Source organism: Oncorhynchus nerka, linkage group LG17 (assembly GCF_034236695.1).
Source record: "Oncorhynchus nerka isolate Pitt River linkage group LG17, Oner_Uvic_2.0, whole genome shotgun sequence".
Classification (NCBI taxonomy): Eukaryota; Metazoa; Chordata; class Actinopteri; order Salmoniformes; family Salmonidae; genus Oncorhynchus; species Oncorhynchus nerka.
Genome location: NC_088412.1, coordinates 5,860,735 through 5,873,855, shown reverse-complemented (window position 1 = coordinate 5,873,855; position 13,121 = coordinate 5,860,735). Strand labels below are relative to the sequence as shown.

The 13,121-nt window shown below is 52.0% G+C and overlaps 1 protein-coding gene across 1 annotated transcript in view; it reads right to left on the bottom strand.

Annotated features, from left to right (window-relative positions):
- Positions 1-271: 271 nt before the first annotated feature.
- LOC135561317 (uncharacterized) overlaps positions 272-13,121 on the bottom strand; it is a 755,535-nt gene continuing 742,685 nt past the window's right edge. Inside the window, exon 2 of the mRNA XM_065002769.1 lies at positions 272-1,090. Coding sequence (XP_064858841.1) covers positions 282-1,031 — 750 coding nt within the window. The 5' untranslated portion in view covers positions 1,032-1,090 and the 3' untranslated portion in view covers positions 272-281. The remainder of the gene's footprint in view (positions 1,091-13,121) is intronic.

Sequence of the window (13,121 nt, the reverse complement as noted above, 5' to 3'; positions counted from 1 at the left end):
GTGGGGGGGATGCCTTGTCTTGTGGTGGGGGGTATGCCTTGTCTTGTGGTGGGGGGTGCCTTGTCTTGTGGGGGGTATGCCTTGTCTTGTGGTGGGGGATGCCTTGTCTTGTGGTGGGGGGTATGCCTTGTTACATTACATTACATTTAAGTCATTTAGCAGACGCTCTTATCCAGAGCGACTTACAAATTGGTGCGTTCACATTATGACATCCAGTGGAACTGCCACTTTACAATAGTGCATCTAAATCTTTTAAGGGGGGTGAGAAGGATTACTTTATCCTATCCTAGGTATTCCTTAAAGAGGTGGGGTTTCAGGTGTCTCCGGAAGGTGGTGATTGACTCCGCTGTCCTGGCGTCGTGAGGGAGTTTGTTCCACCATTGGGGGGCCAGAGCAGCGAACAGTTTTGACTGGGCTGAGCGGGAACTGTATTTCCTCAGTGGTAGGGAGGCGAGCAGGCCAGAGGTGGATGAACGCAGTGCCCTTGTTTGGGTGTAGGGCCTGATCAGAGCCTGGAGGTACTGAGGTGCCGTTCCCCTCACAGCTCCGTAGGCAAGCACCATGGTCTTGTAGCGGATGCGAGCCTCAACTGGAAGCCAGTGGAGAGAGCGGAGGAGCGGGGTGACGTGAGAGAACTTGGGAAGGTTGAACACCAGACGGGCTGCGGCATTCTGGATGAGCTGTAGGGGTTTAATGGCACAGGCAGGGAGCTCAGCCAACAGCGAGTTGCAGTAATCCAGACGGGAGATGACAAGTGCCTGGATTAGGACCTGCGCTGCTTCCTGTGTGAGGCAGGGTCGTACTCTGCGGATGTTGTAGAGCATGAACCTACAGGAACGGGCCACCGCCTTGATGTTAGTTGAGAACGACAGGGTGTTGTCCAGGATCACGCCAAGGTTCTTAGCGCTCTGGGAGGAGGACACAATGGAGTTGTCAACCGTGATGGCGAGATCATGGAACGGGCAGTCCTTCCCCGGGAGGAAGAGCAGCTCCGTCTTGCCGAGGTTCAGCTTGAGGTGGTGATCCGTCATCCACACTGATATGTCTGCCAGACATGCAGAGATGCGATTCGCCACCTGGTAGGAGCGACCTGTCTTGTGGTGGGGGGTATGCCTTGTCTTGTGGTGGGGGGTATGCCTTGTCTTGTGGTGGGGGGGATGCCTTGTCTTGTGGGGGGGGTATGCCTTGTCTTGTGGTGGGGGGATTGTGGTGGGGGGGATGCCTTGTCTTGTGGGGGGGGGTGCATGGGTGAATGAGCCCTGTGCTAGTCGGTTTTTGAACAGACAGTTCGCTGCTCTCAACACGTCATCTCATAATAACAAGTAGTGATGAAGTCCACTTTGAGCCAGAAGAGATTGGCAAGCATGTTATTGATGTTAGCTCTTTGTCTACTTCTAAGGGCCAGCCGTGCTGCCCTGTTCTGAGCCAATTGCAATTTTCCTAAGTCCCTCTTTGTGGCACCTGACCATATGACTGGGCAGTCGTCCAGGTGAGACAAAACCAGGGCCTGTCGGACCTGCCTTGTTGATAGTGTTGTTAAGAAGGTAGAAACTAGGGCCTGTAGGACCTGCCTTGTTGATAGTGTTGTTAAGAAGGTAGAAACTAGGGCCTGTAGGACCTGCCTTGTTGATAGTGTTGTTAAGAAGGTAGAAACTAGGGCCTGTAGGACCTGCCTTGTTGATAGTGCTGTTAAGAAGGTAGAAACTAGGGCCTGTAGGACCTGCCTTGTTGATAGTGTTGTTAAGAAGGTAGAAACTAGGGCCTGTAGGACCTGCCTTGTTGATAGTGTTGTTAAGAAGGTAGAAACTAGGAGGTAGGAGTAGGAGGTAGGAGCAGGAGGGGAGTAGGAGCAGGAGGTAGGAGCAGGAGCAGGAGGTAGGTGCAGGAGGTAGGAGCAGGAGGTAGGAGCAGGAGCAGGAGGTAGGTGCAGGAGGTAGGAGCAGGAGGTAGGAGCAGGAGGTAGGAGTAGGAGGTAGGAGTAGGAGGTAGGAGCAGGAGGTAGGAGCAGGAGGTAGGAGCAGGAGGTAGGAGGTAGGAGTAGGAGCAGGAGGTAGGAGTAGGAGGTAGGAGCAGGAGTTAGGAGCAGGAGGTAGGAGGTAGGAGCAGGAGGTAGGTGCAGGAGGTAGGAGCAGGAGGTAGGAGCAGGAGGTAGAAGCAGGAGGTAAGAGTAGGAGCAGGAGGTAGGTGCAGGAGGTAGGAGCAGGAGGTAGGAGCTGGAGGTAGGAGTAGGAGCAGGAGGTAGGAGCAGGAGGTAGGAGTAGGAGCAGGAGGTAGGAGCAGGAGGTAGGAGTAGATGGTAGGAGTAGGAGCAGGAGGTAGGAGCAGGATGTAGGAGGCAGGAGGTAGGAGCAGGAGGTAGGTGCAGGAGGTAGGAGCAGGAGGTAGGAGCAGGAGGTAGGAGCAGGAGGTAGGAGGTAGGTGCAGGAGGTAGGAGCAGGAGGTAGGAGCTGGAGGTAGGAGTAGGAGGTAGTAGCAGGAGGTAGTAGCAGGAGGTAGGGGGTAGGAGCAGGAGGTAGGAGTAGGAGCAGGAGGTAGGAGCAGGAGGTAGGAGCAGGAGGTAGATGCAGGAGGTAGGAGCAGGAGGTAGTTGCAGGAGGTAGATGCAGGAGGTAGGAGCAGGAGGTAGATGCAGGAGGTAGATGCAGGAGGTAGTTGCAGGAGGTAGTTGCAGGAGGTAGTTGCAGGAGGAGGTCAGGAAGTAGGAGCAGGAGGTAGGAGCAGGAGGCAGGAGGTAGGTGCAGGAGGTAGGTGCAGGAGGTAGGAGCAGGAGGTAGGAGCAGGAGGTAGGAGCAGGAGGTAGGAGGTAGGAGCAGGAGGTGGGGGGCAGGAGGTAGGAGCAGGAGGTTGGAGTAGGAGGTAGGTGCAGGAGGTAGGAGCAGGAGGTAGGAGCAGGAGGTAGTAGTAGGAGGTAGGAGCAGGAGGTAGGAGCAGGAGGTGGAGGTAGTAGTAGGAGGTAGGAGCAGGAGTTAGGAGCAGGAGGTGGAGGTAGTAGTAGGAGGTAGGAGCAGGGTGTAGGTGGGAGAGTTATGCAACGACAGCCCTGTGATTGACGCGGTGTTCACCACCGTCAAACTCCTCTGCTTCAGCTGCTTCCTGTGTGTACTGTCACAATCAGGAAGTATTTATAAGAGACAGGACGGTCGGGAGGCAGGCACACGGCGTACAGTGCGTCTCTCTGGGGTTAAACACAACCCAGAGGCCTTTGCTTTCAAGCAGCACGACAAGCTGTTGAGTGACTGATCAAGGAGGATGAGAACTAAATCGACAGCTTCATAATCCTATTCACGCCGACTGTATTACTGTGTTACCGTAGCGACTATAAACCTGTATTACTGTACAGGGGGCCTTGTCGTTACCGTAGCGACTATAAACCTGTATTACTGTACAGGGGGCCTTGTCGTTACCGTAGCGACTATAAACCTGTATTACTGTAGGAAGGGGGTTTTGTCACTGTAGCGACTATAAACCTGTTCTTTACAGGGGCCTTGTCGTTACCGTAGCGACTATAAACCTGTATTACTGTACAGGGGGCCTTGTCGTTACCGTAGCGACTATAAACCTGTATTACTGTAGGAAGGAAGGGTTTTTGTCACTGGGCTTCTACTTAGCGACTATAAACCTGTATTACTGTAGGAAGGAAGGGTTTTTGTCACTGGGCTTCTACTTGTTCTTTTGGGGGCCTTGTCGTTACCGTAGCGACTATAAACCTGTATTACTGTAGGAAGGGGCCTTTTGTCACTGGACTATAAACCTGTATTACTGTACAGGGGGCCTTGTCGTTACCGTAGCGACTATAAACCTGTATTACTGTACAGGGGAAGGGTTTTGTCACTATAAACCTGTATTACTGTACAGGGGCCTTGTCGTTACCGTAGCGACTATAAACCTGTATTACTAGGGAAGTAGGAAGGAAGGGTTTTTGTCACTGGGCTTCTACTTGTTCTTTTGGGGCCTTGTCGTTACCGTAGCGACTATAAACCTGTATTACTGTAGGAAGGAAGGGTTTTTGTCACTGGGCTTCTACTTGTTCTTTTGGGGGCCTTGTCGTTACCGTAGCGACTATAAACCTGTATTACTGTAGGAAGGAAGGGTTTTTGTCACTGGGCTTCTACTTGTTCTTTTGGGGGCCTTGTCGTTACCGTAGCGACTATAAACCTGTATTACTGTAGGAAGGAAGGGTTTTTGTCACTGGGCTTCTACTTGTTCTTTTGGGGGCCTTGTCGTTACCGTAGCGACTATAAACCTGTATTACTGTAGGAAGGAAGGGTTTTTGTCACTGGGCTTCTACTTGTTCTTTTGGGGGCCTTGTCGTTACCGTAGCGACTATAAATCAGTATCATAAAGTACCCGTTGACATTTAAAACAGAAAGACGTTATAAATGCATTTGATTGGATAAATCTAGACTTTATTACAGTTTTTTCCCCCCAAAAGCGTCGGTCAATCTTGAAGCTACTTTTTCAAAACTCTTGCTGCATTACCCAACATGCATCTGAGGGCCGAAGCGTTCATCTCACCTCCAAAACTCACTCACGCAGTCTGCATTACCCAACATGCATCTGAGGGCCGAAGCGTTCATCTCACCTCCAAAACTCACTCACGCAGTCTGCATTACCCAACATGCATCTGAGGGTTCATCTCACCTCCAAAACTCACTCACGCAGTCTGCATTCATCTCACCTCCAAAACTCACTCACGCAGTCTGCATTACCCAACATGCATCTGAGGGCCGAAGCGTTCATCTCACCTCCAAAACTCACTCACGCAGCCTGCATTACCCAACATGCATCTGAGGGCCGAAGCGTTCATCTCACCTCCAAAACTCACTCACACAGTCTGCATTACCCAACATGCATCTGAGGGCCGAAGCGTTCATCTCACCTCCAAAACTCACTCACACAGTCTGCATTACCCAACATGCATCTGAGGGCCGAACCGTTCATCTCACCTCCAAAACTCACTCACGCAGTCTGCATTACCCAACATGCATCTGAGGGCCGAAGCGTTCATCTCACCTCCAAAACTCAGCAGTCTGCATTCAACATGCATCTCCGAAAAACTCAAAACTCACTCACGCAGTCTGCATTACCCAACATGCATCTGAGGGCCGAAGCGTTCATCTCACCTCCAAAACTCACTCACACAGTCTGCATTACCCAACATGCATCTGAGGGCCGAAGCGTTCATCTCACCTCCAAAACTTCATCTCACATCTCCAAAACTCACTCACTCACAGTCTGCATTACCCAAGATGCATCTGAGGGCCGAAGCGTTCATCTCACCTCCAAAACTCACTCAGTCTGCATTACCCAACATGCATCTGTTCATCTACCCAAAATCATCTGCAGGCATTACCCAACATGCATCTGAGGGCCGAAGCGTTCATCTCACCTCCAAAACTCACTCACGCAGTCTGCATTACCCAACATGCATCTGAGGGCCGAAGCGTTCATCTCACCTCCAAAACTCACTCACGCAGTCTGCATTACCCAACATGCATCTGAGGGCCGAAGCGTTCATCTCACCTCCAAAACTCACTCACGCAGTCTGCATTACCCAACATGCATCTGAGGGCCGAAGCGTTCATCTCACCTCCAAAACTCACTCACGCAGTCTGCATTACCCAACATGCATCTGAGGGCCGTTCATCTCACCTCCAAAACTCAAGCGTTCATCTCACCTCCAAAACTCACTCACGCAGTCTGCATTACCCAACATGCATCTGAGGGCCGAAGCGTTCATCTCACCTCCAAAACTCACTCACGCAGTCTGCATTACCCAACATGCATCTGAGGGCCGAAGCGTTCATCTCACCTCCAAAACTCACTCACGCAGTCTGCATTACCCAACATGCATCTGAGGGCCGAAGCGTTCATCTCACCTCCAAAACTCACTCACGCAGTCTGCATTACCCTAGATGCATCTGAGGGCCGTTCATCTCACCTCCAAAACTCACTCACGCAGTCGCATTTCATCTCACCTCCAAAACTCACTCACAGTCTGCATTACCCAAGATGCATCTGAGGGCCGAAGCGTTCATCTCACCACCAAAACACTTCGTACATGTCTCAAAATAAGCTCGTTGGACCAAAACACTGGCAACAATTCTCACTCAGAAAGCATAACATTGTCGCTCGTAACACACCGACCTGAAAAACACTGACAACAACGAGCGTTAGATAAATTAGGATGTTTTCTCTTTGAAGTTTGAATGATTTTTTTCACATTAAATCAGTATTTCATGATATATATATTATTTGTCCTTCATGTTCGAATACTTTTAATGTTACTCCTTTCTCTGTATTCCTTGAGTTTATTGTAATAAATCATTATTTTAAATATATATATATATTTTTTTTATGAATTTCATTATGGAATGAGAACAACACCTTTTCACGTTATTGACCGTACTAAAGTATGTGTGACAAGAATGAATCAGAAATTGCAGTAAAGCTTCAATAATCTTTTTTTTTTTTCTATATATTTTGTATTTAGTCATTTACTTGTGAAAAATAAAAAGTTGAAAAAAATCCTGAAGTTCCAGGGGATCAATTAAAAAACAACAACATGTATATAATATTATATATATAATATAATACTCGTACTGTATTGTACTGTATTAGGTAGTTCAATTATCACCTGTTGTTTTGCCGGAAAAGCCGTACAACTGTTGAACGCTGCAGATTTGGTTGCACCTTAAAAGCGGCCTCCCTCTCCCTGCCTCTCTCTCCCTGCCTCCCTCTCCCTGCCTCCCTCTCCCTGCCTCCCTCTCCCTGCCTCCCTCTCCCTGCCTCTCTCTCCCTCCCTGCCTCTCTCTCCCTGCCTCCCTCTCCCTGCCTCTCTCTCCCTGCCTCCCTCCCTCCCTCTCCCTGCCTCCCTCCCTCCCTCTCCCTGCCTCCCTCCCTCTCCCTGCCTCTCTCTCCCTGCCTCCCTCTCCCTGCCTCTCTCTCCCTGCCTCCCTCCCTCTCCCTGCCTCCCTCCCTCCCTCTCCCTGCCTCTCTCTCCCTGCCTCTCTCTCCCTGCCTCCCTCTCCCTGCCTCTCTCTCCCTGCCTCCCTCTCCCTGCCTCCCTCTCCCTGCCTCCCTCTCCCTGCCTCTCTCTCCCTGTCTCCCTCTCCCTGCCTCTCTCTCCCTGCCTCTCTCTCCCTGCCTCCCTCTCCCTGCCTCTCTCTCCCTGCCTCTCTCTCCCTGCCTCCCTCTCCCTGCCTCTCTCTCCCTGCCTCCCTCCCTCTCCCTGCCTCCCTCCCTCTCCCTGCCTCCCTCCCTCTCCCTGCCTCCCTCTCCCGGCCTCCCTCTCCCGGCCTCCCTCTCCCTGCCTCCCTCTCCCTGCCTCCCTCTCCCTGCCTCCCTCTCCCTGCCTCCCTCTCAAGGACAGAACATGGTTTACAACACGGTCAATAATTGTGACCACTTCTCTTGGTCTTCCTCTCCTTTGTCCTCCAAGCTGTCTCCCTCTCCCTGCCACTCTTCCTCCCCCACCAACCTGTCTCCCTCTCCCTGTCACTCTTCTTCCCCCACCAACCTGTCTCCCTCTCCCTGCCACTCTTCTTCCCCCACCAACCTGTCTCCCTCTCCCTGTCACTCTTCTTCCCCACCAACCTGTCTCCCTCTCCCTGCCACTCTTCTATCCCCAACCAACCTGTCTCCCTCTCCCTGCCACTCTTCTATCCCCACCAACCTGTCTCCCTCTCCCTGCCTCTCTTCTATCCCCAACCAACCTGTCTCCCTCTCCCTGCCACTCTTCTATCCCCAACCAACCTGTCTCCCTCTCCCTGCCACTCTTCTATCCCCACCAACCTGTCTCCCTCTCCCTGCCACTCTTCTTCCCCCACCAACCTGTCTCCCTCTCCCTGCCACTCTTCCTCCCCCACCAACCTGTCTCCCTCTCCCTGTCACTCTTCTTCCCCCACCAACCTGTCTCCCTCTCCCTGCCACTCTTCTTCCCCCACCAACCTGTCTCCCTCTCCCTGTCACTCTTCTTCCCCACCAACCTGTCTCCCTCTCCCTGCCACTCTTCTATCCCCAACCAACCTGTCTCCCTCTCCCTGCCACTCTTCTATCCCCACCAACCTGTCTCCCTCTCCCTGCCTCTCTTCTATCCCCAACCAACCTGTCTCCCTCTCCCTGCCACTCTTCTATCCCCAACCAACCTGTCTCCCTCTCCCTGCCACTCTTCTATCCCCACCAACCTGTCTCCCTCTCCCTGCCACTCTTCTTCCCCCACCAACCTGTCTCCCTCTCCCTGCCTCTCTTCTATCCCCACCAACCTGTCTCCCTCTCCCTGCCTCTCTTCTTTCCCCACCAACCTGTCTCCCTCTCCCTGCCTCTTCTTCCCCCACCAACCTGTCTCCCTCTCCCTGCCACTCTTCTTTCCCCACCAACCTGTCTCCCTCTCCCTGCCTCTCTTCTTTCCCCACCAACCTGTCTCCCTCTCCCTGCCTCTCTTCTTTCCCCACCAACCTGTCTCCCTCTCCCTGCCTCTCTTCTATCCCAACCAACCTGTCTCCCTCTCCCTGCCACTCTTCTCTCCCCCACCAACCTGTCTCCCTCTCCCTGCCTCTCTTCTCTCCCCACCAACCTGTCTCCCTCCCCCACCAACCTGTCTCCCTCTCCCTGCCACTCTTCTTTCCCCCACCAACCTGTCTCCCTCTCCCTGCCTCTCTTCTTCCCCCACCAATCTGTCTCCCTCTCCCTGCCACTCTTCTTTCCCCAACAACCTGTCTCCCTCTCCCTCTCCCTGCCACTCTTCTATCCCCACCAACCTGTCTCCCTCTCCCTGCCACTCTTCTCTCCCCCACCAACCTGTCTCCCTCTCCCTGCCTCTCTTCTTTACCCACCAACCTGTCTCCCTCTCCCTGCCTCTCTTCTATCCCCACCAACCTGTCTCCCTCTCCCTGCCACTCTTCCTCCCCACCAACCTGTCTCCCTGCCACTCTTCTCTCCCCCACCAACCTGTCTCCCTCTCCCTGCCTCTCTTCTCTCCCCACCAACCTGTCTCCCTCTCCCTGCCTCTCTTCTTCCCCCACCAACCTGCCTCTCTTCTCTCCCCACCAACCTGTCTCCCTCTCCCTGCCTCTCTTCTCTCCCCACCAACCTGTCTCCCTCTCCCTGCCACTCTTCTTTCCCCCACCAACCTGTCTCCCTCTCCCTGCCTCTCTTCTCTCCCCACCAACCTGTCTCCCTCTCCCTGCCTCTCTTCTTCCCCCACCAGCCTGTCTCCCTCTCCCTGCCTCTCTTCTCTCCCCACCAACCTGTCTCCCTCTCCCTGCCACTCTTCTTCCCCACCAACCTGTCTCCCTCTCCCTGCCTCTCTTCTTCCCCCACCAACCTGTCTCCCTCTCCCTCTCCCTGCCTCTCTTCGTCCCCCACCAACCTGTCTCCCTCTCCCTGCCACTCTTCTATCCCCACCAACCTGTCTCCCTCTCCCTGCCACTCTTCTTCCCCCACCAACCTGTCTCCCTCTCCCTGCCACTCTTCTTCCCCCACCAACCTGTCTCCCTCTCCCTGCCACTCTTCTTCCCCCACCAACCTGTCTCCCTCTCCCTGCCTCTCTTCTTCTATCCCGACCAACCTGTCTCCCTCTCCCTCTCCCTGCCTCTCTTCCTCCCCTACCAACCTGTCTCCCTCTCCCTGCCACTCTTCTTCCCCCACCAACCTGTCTCCCTCTCCCTGCCTCTCTTCTTCCCCCACCAACCTGTCTCCCTCTCCCTGCCTATCTTCTTCCCCCACCAACCTGTCTCCCTCTCCCTGCCTCTCTTCTTTCCCCCACCAACCTGTCTCCCTCTCCCTGCCTCTCTTCTCTCCCCACCAACCTGTCTCCCTCTCCCTGCCACTCTTCTTCCCCCACCAACCTGTCTCCCTCTCCCTGCCACTCTTCTTCCCCCACCAACCTGTCTCCCTCTCCCTGCCTCTCTTCTATCCCCACCAACCTGTCTCCCTCTCCCTGCCACTCTTCTTCCCCCACCAACCTGTCTCCCTCTCCCTGCCACTTCTATCCCCACCAACCTGTCTCCCTCTCCCTGCCACTCTTCTTCCCCCACCAACCTGTCTCCCTCTCCCTGCCACTCTTCTACCCCACCAACCTGTCTCCCTCTCCCTGCCACTCTTCTTCCCCCACCAACCTGTCTCCCTCTCCCTGCCACTCTTCTCTCCCCACCAACCTGTCTCCCTCTCCCTGCCACTCTTCTTCCCCCACCAACCTGTCTCCCTCTCCCTGCCACTCTTCTCTCCCCACCAACCTGTCTCCCTCTCCCTGCCTCTCTTCTTCCCCCACCAACCTGTCTCCCTCTCCCTGCCTCTCTTCTTCCCCCACCAACCTGTCTCCCTCTCCCTGCCTCTCTTCTATCCCCACCAACCTGTCTCCCTCTCCCTGCCTCTCTTCTTCCCCCACCAACCTGTCTCCCTCTCCCTGCCTCTCTTCTTCCCCCACCAACCTGTCTCCCTTGGTCCATGTTTCCAAACTAAATAATTCCCGAAGCCGTCCTCTTTTTGTCTGTTTGGTAAGGAGACTAAAAACAAATATGCTGCTGAGATTTTCTCCATGTTTCCATACTGGTTCCTGCAGAATTGCACGACATTTTCCATCATTCTGTTTTGAATGTGTTTTTAACGGTTTTGGAAACAGTGGAATTTGAAAACGTGCTGCAGAGATATATATATATATATATATATAATATAGTTTAGCAGGTGGTGGAGTATGGAGGAGAAAAGAGTTCGGAGAATGTGGGCTTTAAATGCATTTTGTGTGAAAGCAATGAAAAATGATTCACAGTTTGGGCCATGTACACTTCTGTTTCACTGACCGTGTGAACAGTTTTGACCCATGTGACTTCAGTTTTGACCCATGTGACTTCAGTTTTGACCAATGGGACTTCAGCTTTGACCCATGTGACTTCAGTTGACCAATGGGACTTCAGCTTTGACCCATGTGACTTCAGTTTTGACCAATGGGACTTCAGCTTTGACCCATGTGACTTCAGTTGACCCATGGGACTTCAGTTTTGACCCATGTGACTTCAGTTTTGACCCATGTGACTTCAGTTGACCCATGGGACTTCAGCTTTGACCCATGTGACTTCAGCTTTGACCCATGTGACTTCAGCTTTGACCCATGTGACTTCAGTTTTGACCCATGTGACTTCAGCTTTGACCCATGTGACTTCAGTTTTGACCCATGTGACTTCAGTTGACCCATGGGACTTCAGCTTTGACCCATGTGACTTCAGTTTTGACCCATGTGACTTCAGTTTTGACCCATGGGACTTCAGCTTTGACCCATGTGACTTCAGTTTTGACCCATGTGACTTCAGCTTTGACCCATGGGACTTCAGCTTTGACCAATGGGACTTCAGCTTTGACCCATGTGACTTCAGTTTTGACCCATGTGACTTCAGCTTTGACCAATGGGACTTCAGTTTTGACCCATGTGACTTCAGTTTTGACCCATGGGAATGTGTAATTCATTGTGTTAATTTGTTGAATGATGCAGTGCACTATACTCCATCACCTCCCATGAAGAGACAAGGGCAACTTCACAACCAGAGGGCAACTTCACAACCAGAGGGCAACTTCACAACCAGGGGGCAACTTCACAACAAGGGGGCAACTTCACAACAAGGGGGCAACTTCACAACCAGAGGGCAACTTCACAACCAGAGGGCAACTTCACAACCAGAGGGCAACTTCACAACCAGAGGGCAACTTCACAACCAGGGGGCAACTTCACAACCAGAGGGCAACTTCACAACCAGGGGGCAGTGTCTGCAGTTAGAGACTGGCTGTATTGTGTATTTTTTTATTACCTTTATTGAACTAGGCAAGTCAGTTAAGAACAAATTCTTATTTACAATGACGGCCTAGGAACAAACAACTGCCTTGTTCAGGGGCAGAACGACAGATTTGTACCTTGTCAGGCTCAGGGATTTGAACTTGCAACCTTTCGGTTGCTGGCCGAACACTCTAACCACTCTGCCGCCCCAATATCAGTCACCATGGGGGGCTGGTGGAACATCAGACAGAGGAGGATTGTTACATTATATTTATAAGAAGCTCTTATGCAGTACGTAGTGAGTTTCTTGCTGGTCCCCCGTGGGAATCGAACCCACAACCCTCGCATTGTGACAAAGGGTCATGCTCTATCAACTGATCCACACGGGACAAAACTTACATACAACACAATGTCATGCTAGCGCGAAGATACATCACAACCCCCCCAAAGACCAACTGTAAATTATTGATTTTGACGGTGATGCTTTTGGACAAAACAATGAGACTTTTTCCACCAGATTTGTCATCAATAATGTGATGTGTCATGTGATTAAATTCTTCATATCTGTGCAACTTCAGCTGAGAGATTGTAGTTCATTTATATTTCAACACGGCAATTACTTTAGAGTGTGTGTGTGTGTGTCTGTGTGTGTGTGTGTCTGTGTGTGTCTGTGTGTGTGTCTGTGTGTGTGTCTGTGTGTGTGTGTGATTGCGTGTGTCTGTGTGTGTGTGTGTGTGTGTCTGTGTGTGTGTGTGATTGCGTGTGTCTGTGTGTGTGTGTGTGTGTGTGTGATTGCGTGTGTCTGTGCGTGTGTCTGTGTGTGATTGCGTCAGTGCGTGTGTGATTGCGTCAATGTGTGTGTGATTGCGTCAATGTGTGTGTGTGTGTGATTGCATCAGTGTGTGTGTGTGTGTGTGTGTGATTGCATCAGTGTGTGTAACTACTTTGAGGTTGAAGTGTAGACTGTCAACTTTAATTTATTATATTTTTTCATCCATATGAGGCGAACTTGTTGTTGTTGTTGTTGGAATAGTAGAGCTCCGAGACAGGATTGTGTCGAGGTACAGATCTGAGGAAGGAAAACCAAAACATTTCTACAGCATTGAAGGTCCCCAAGAACACAGTTCCTTCGTTCTTAAATGGAAGACTTTTGGAACCACCAAGACTCTTCCTAGAGCTGGTCGCCCAGCCAAACTGAGCAATCGGGGAGGGGAGAAGGGCCTTGGTCAGGGAGGTGACCAAAAACCTGATGTTCACTCTGACAGAGCTCTAGAGTTTATCTGTGGAGATGGGAGAACCTTCCAGAAGAAACAAGATTCTCTGGTCTGATGAAACCAAGATTGAAATCTTTGGCCTG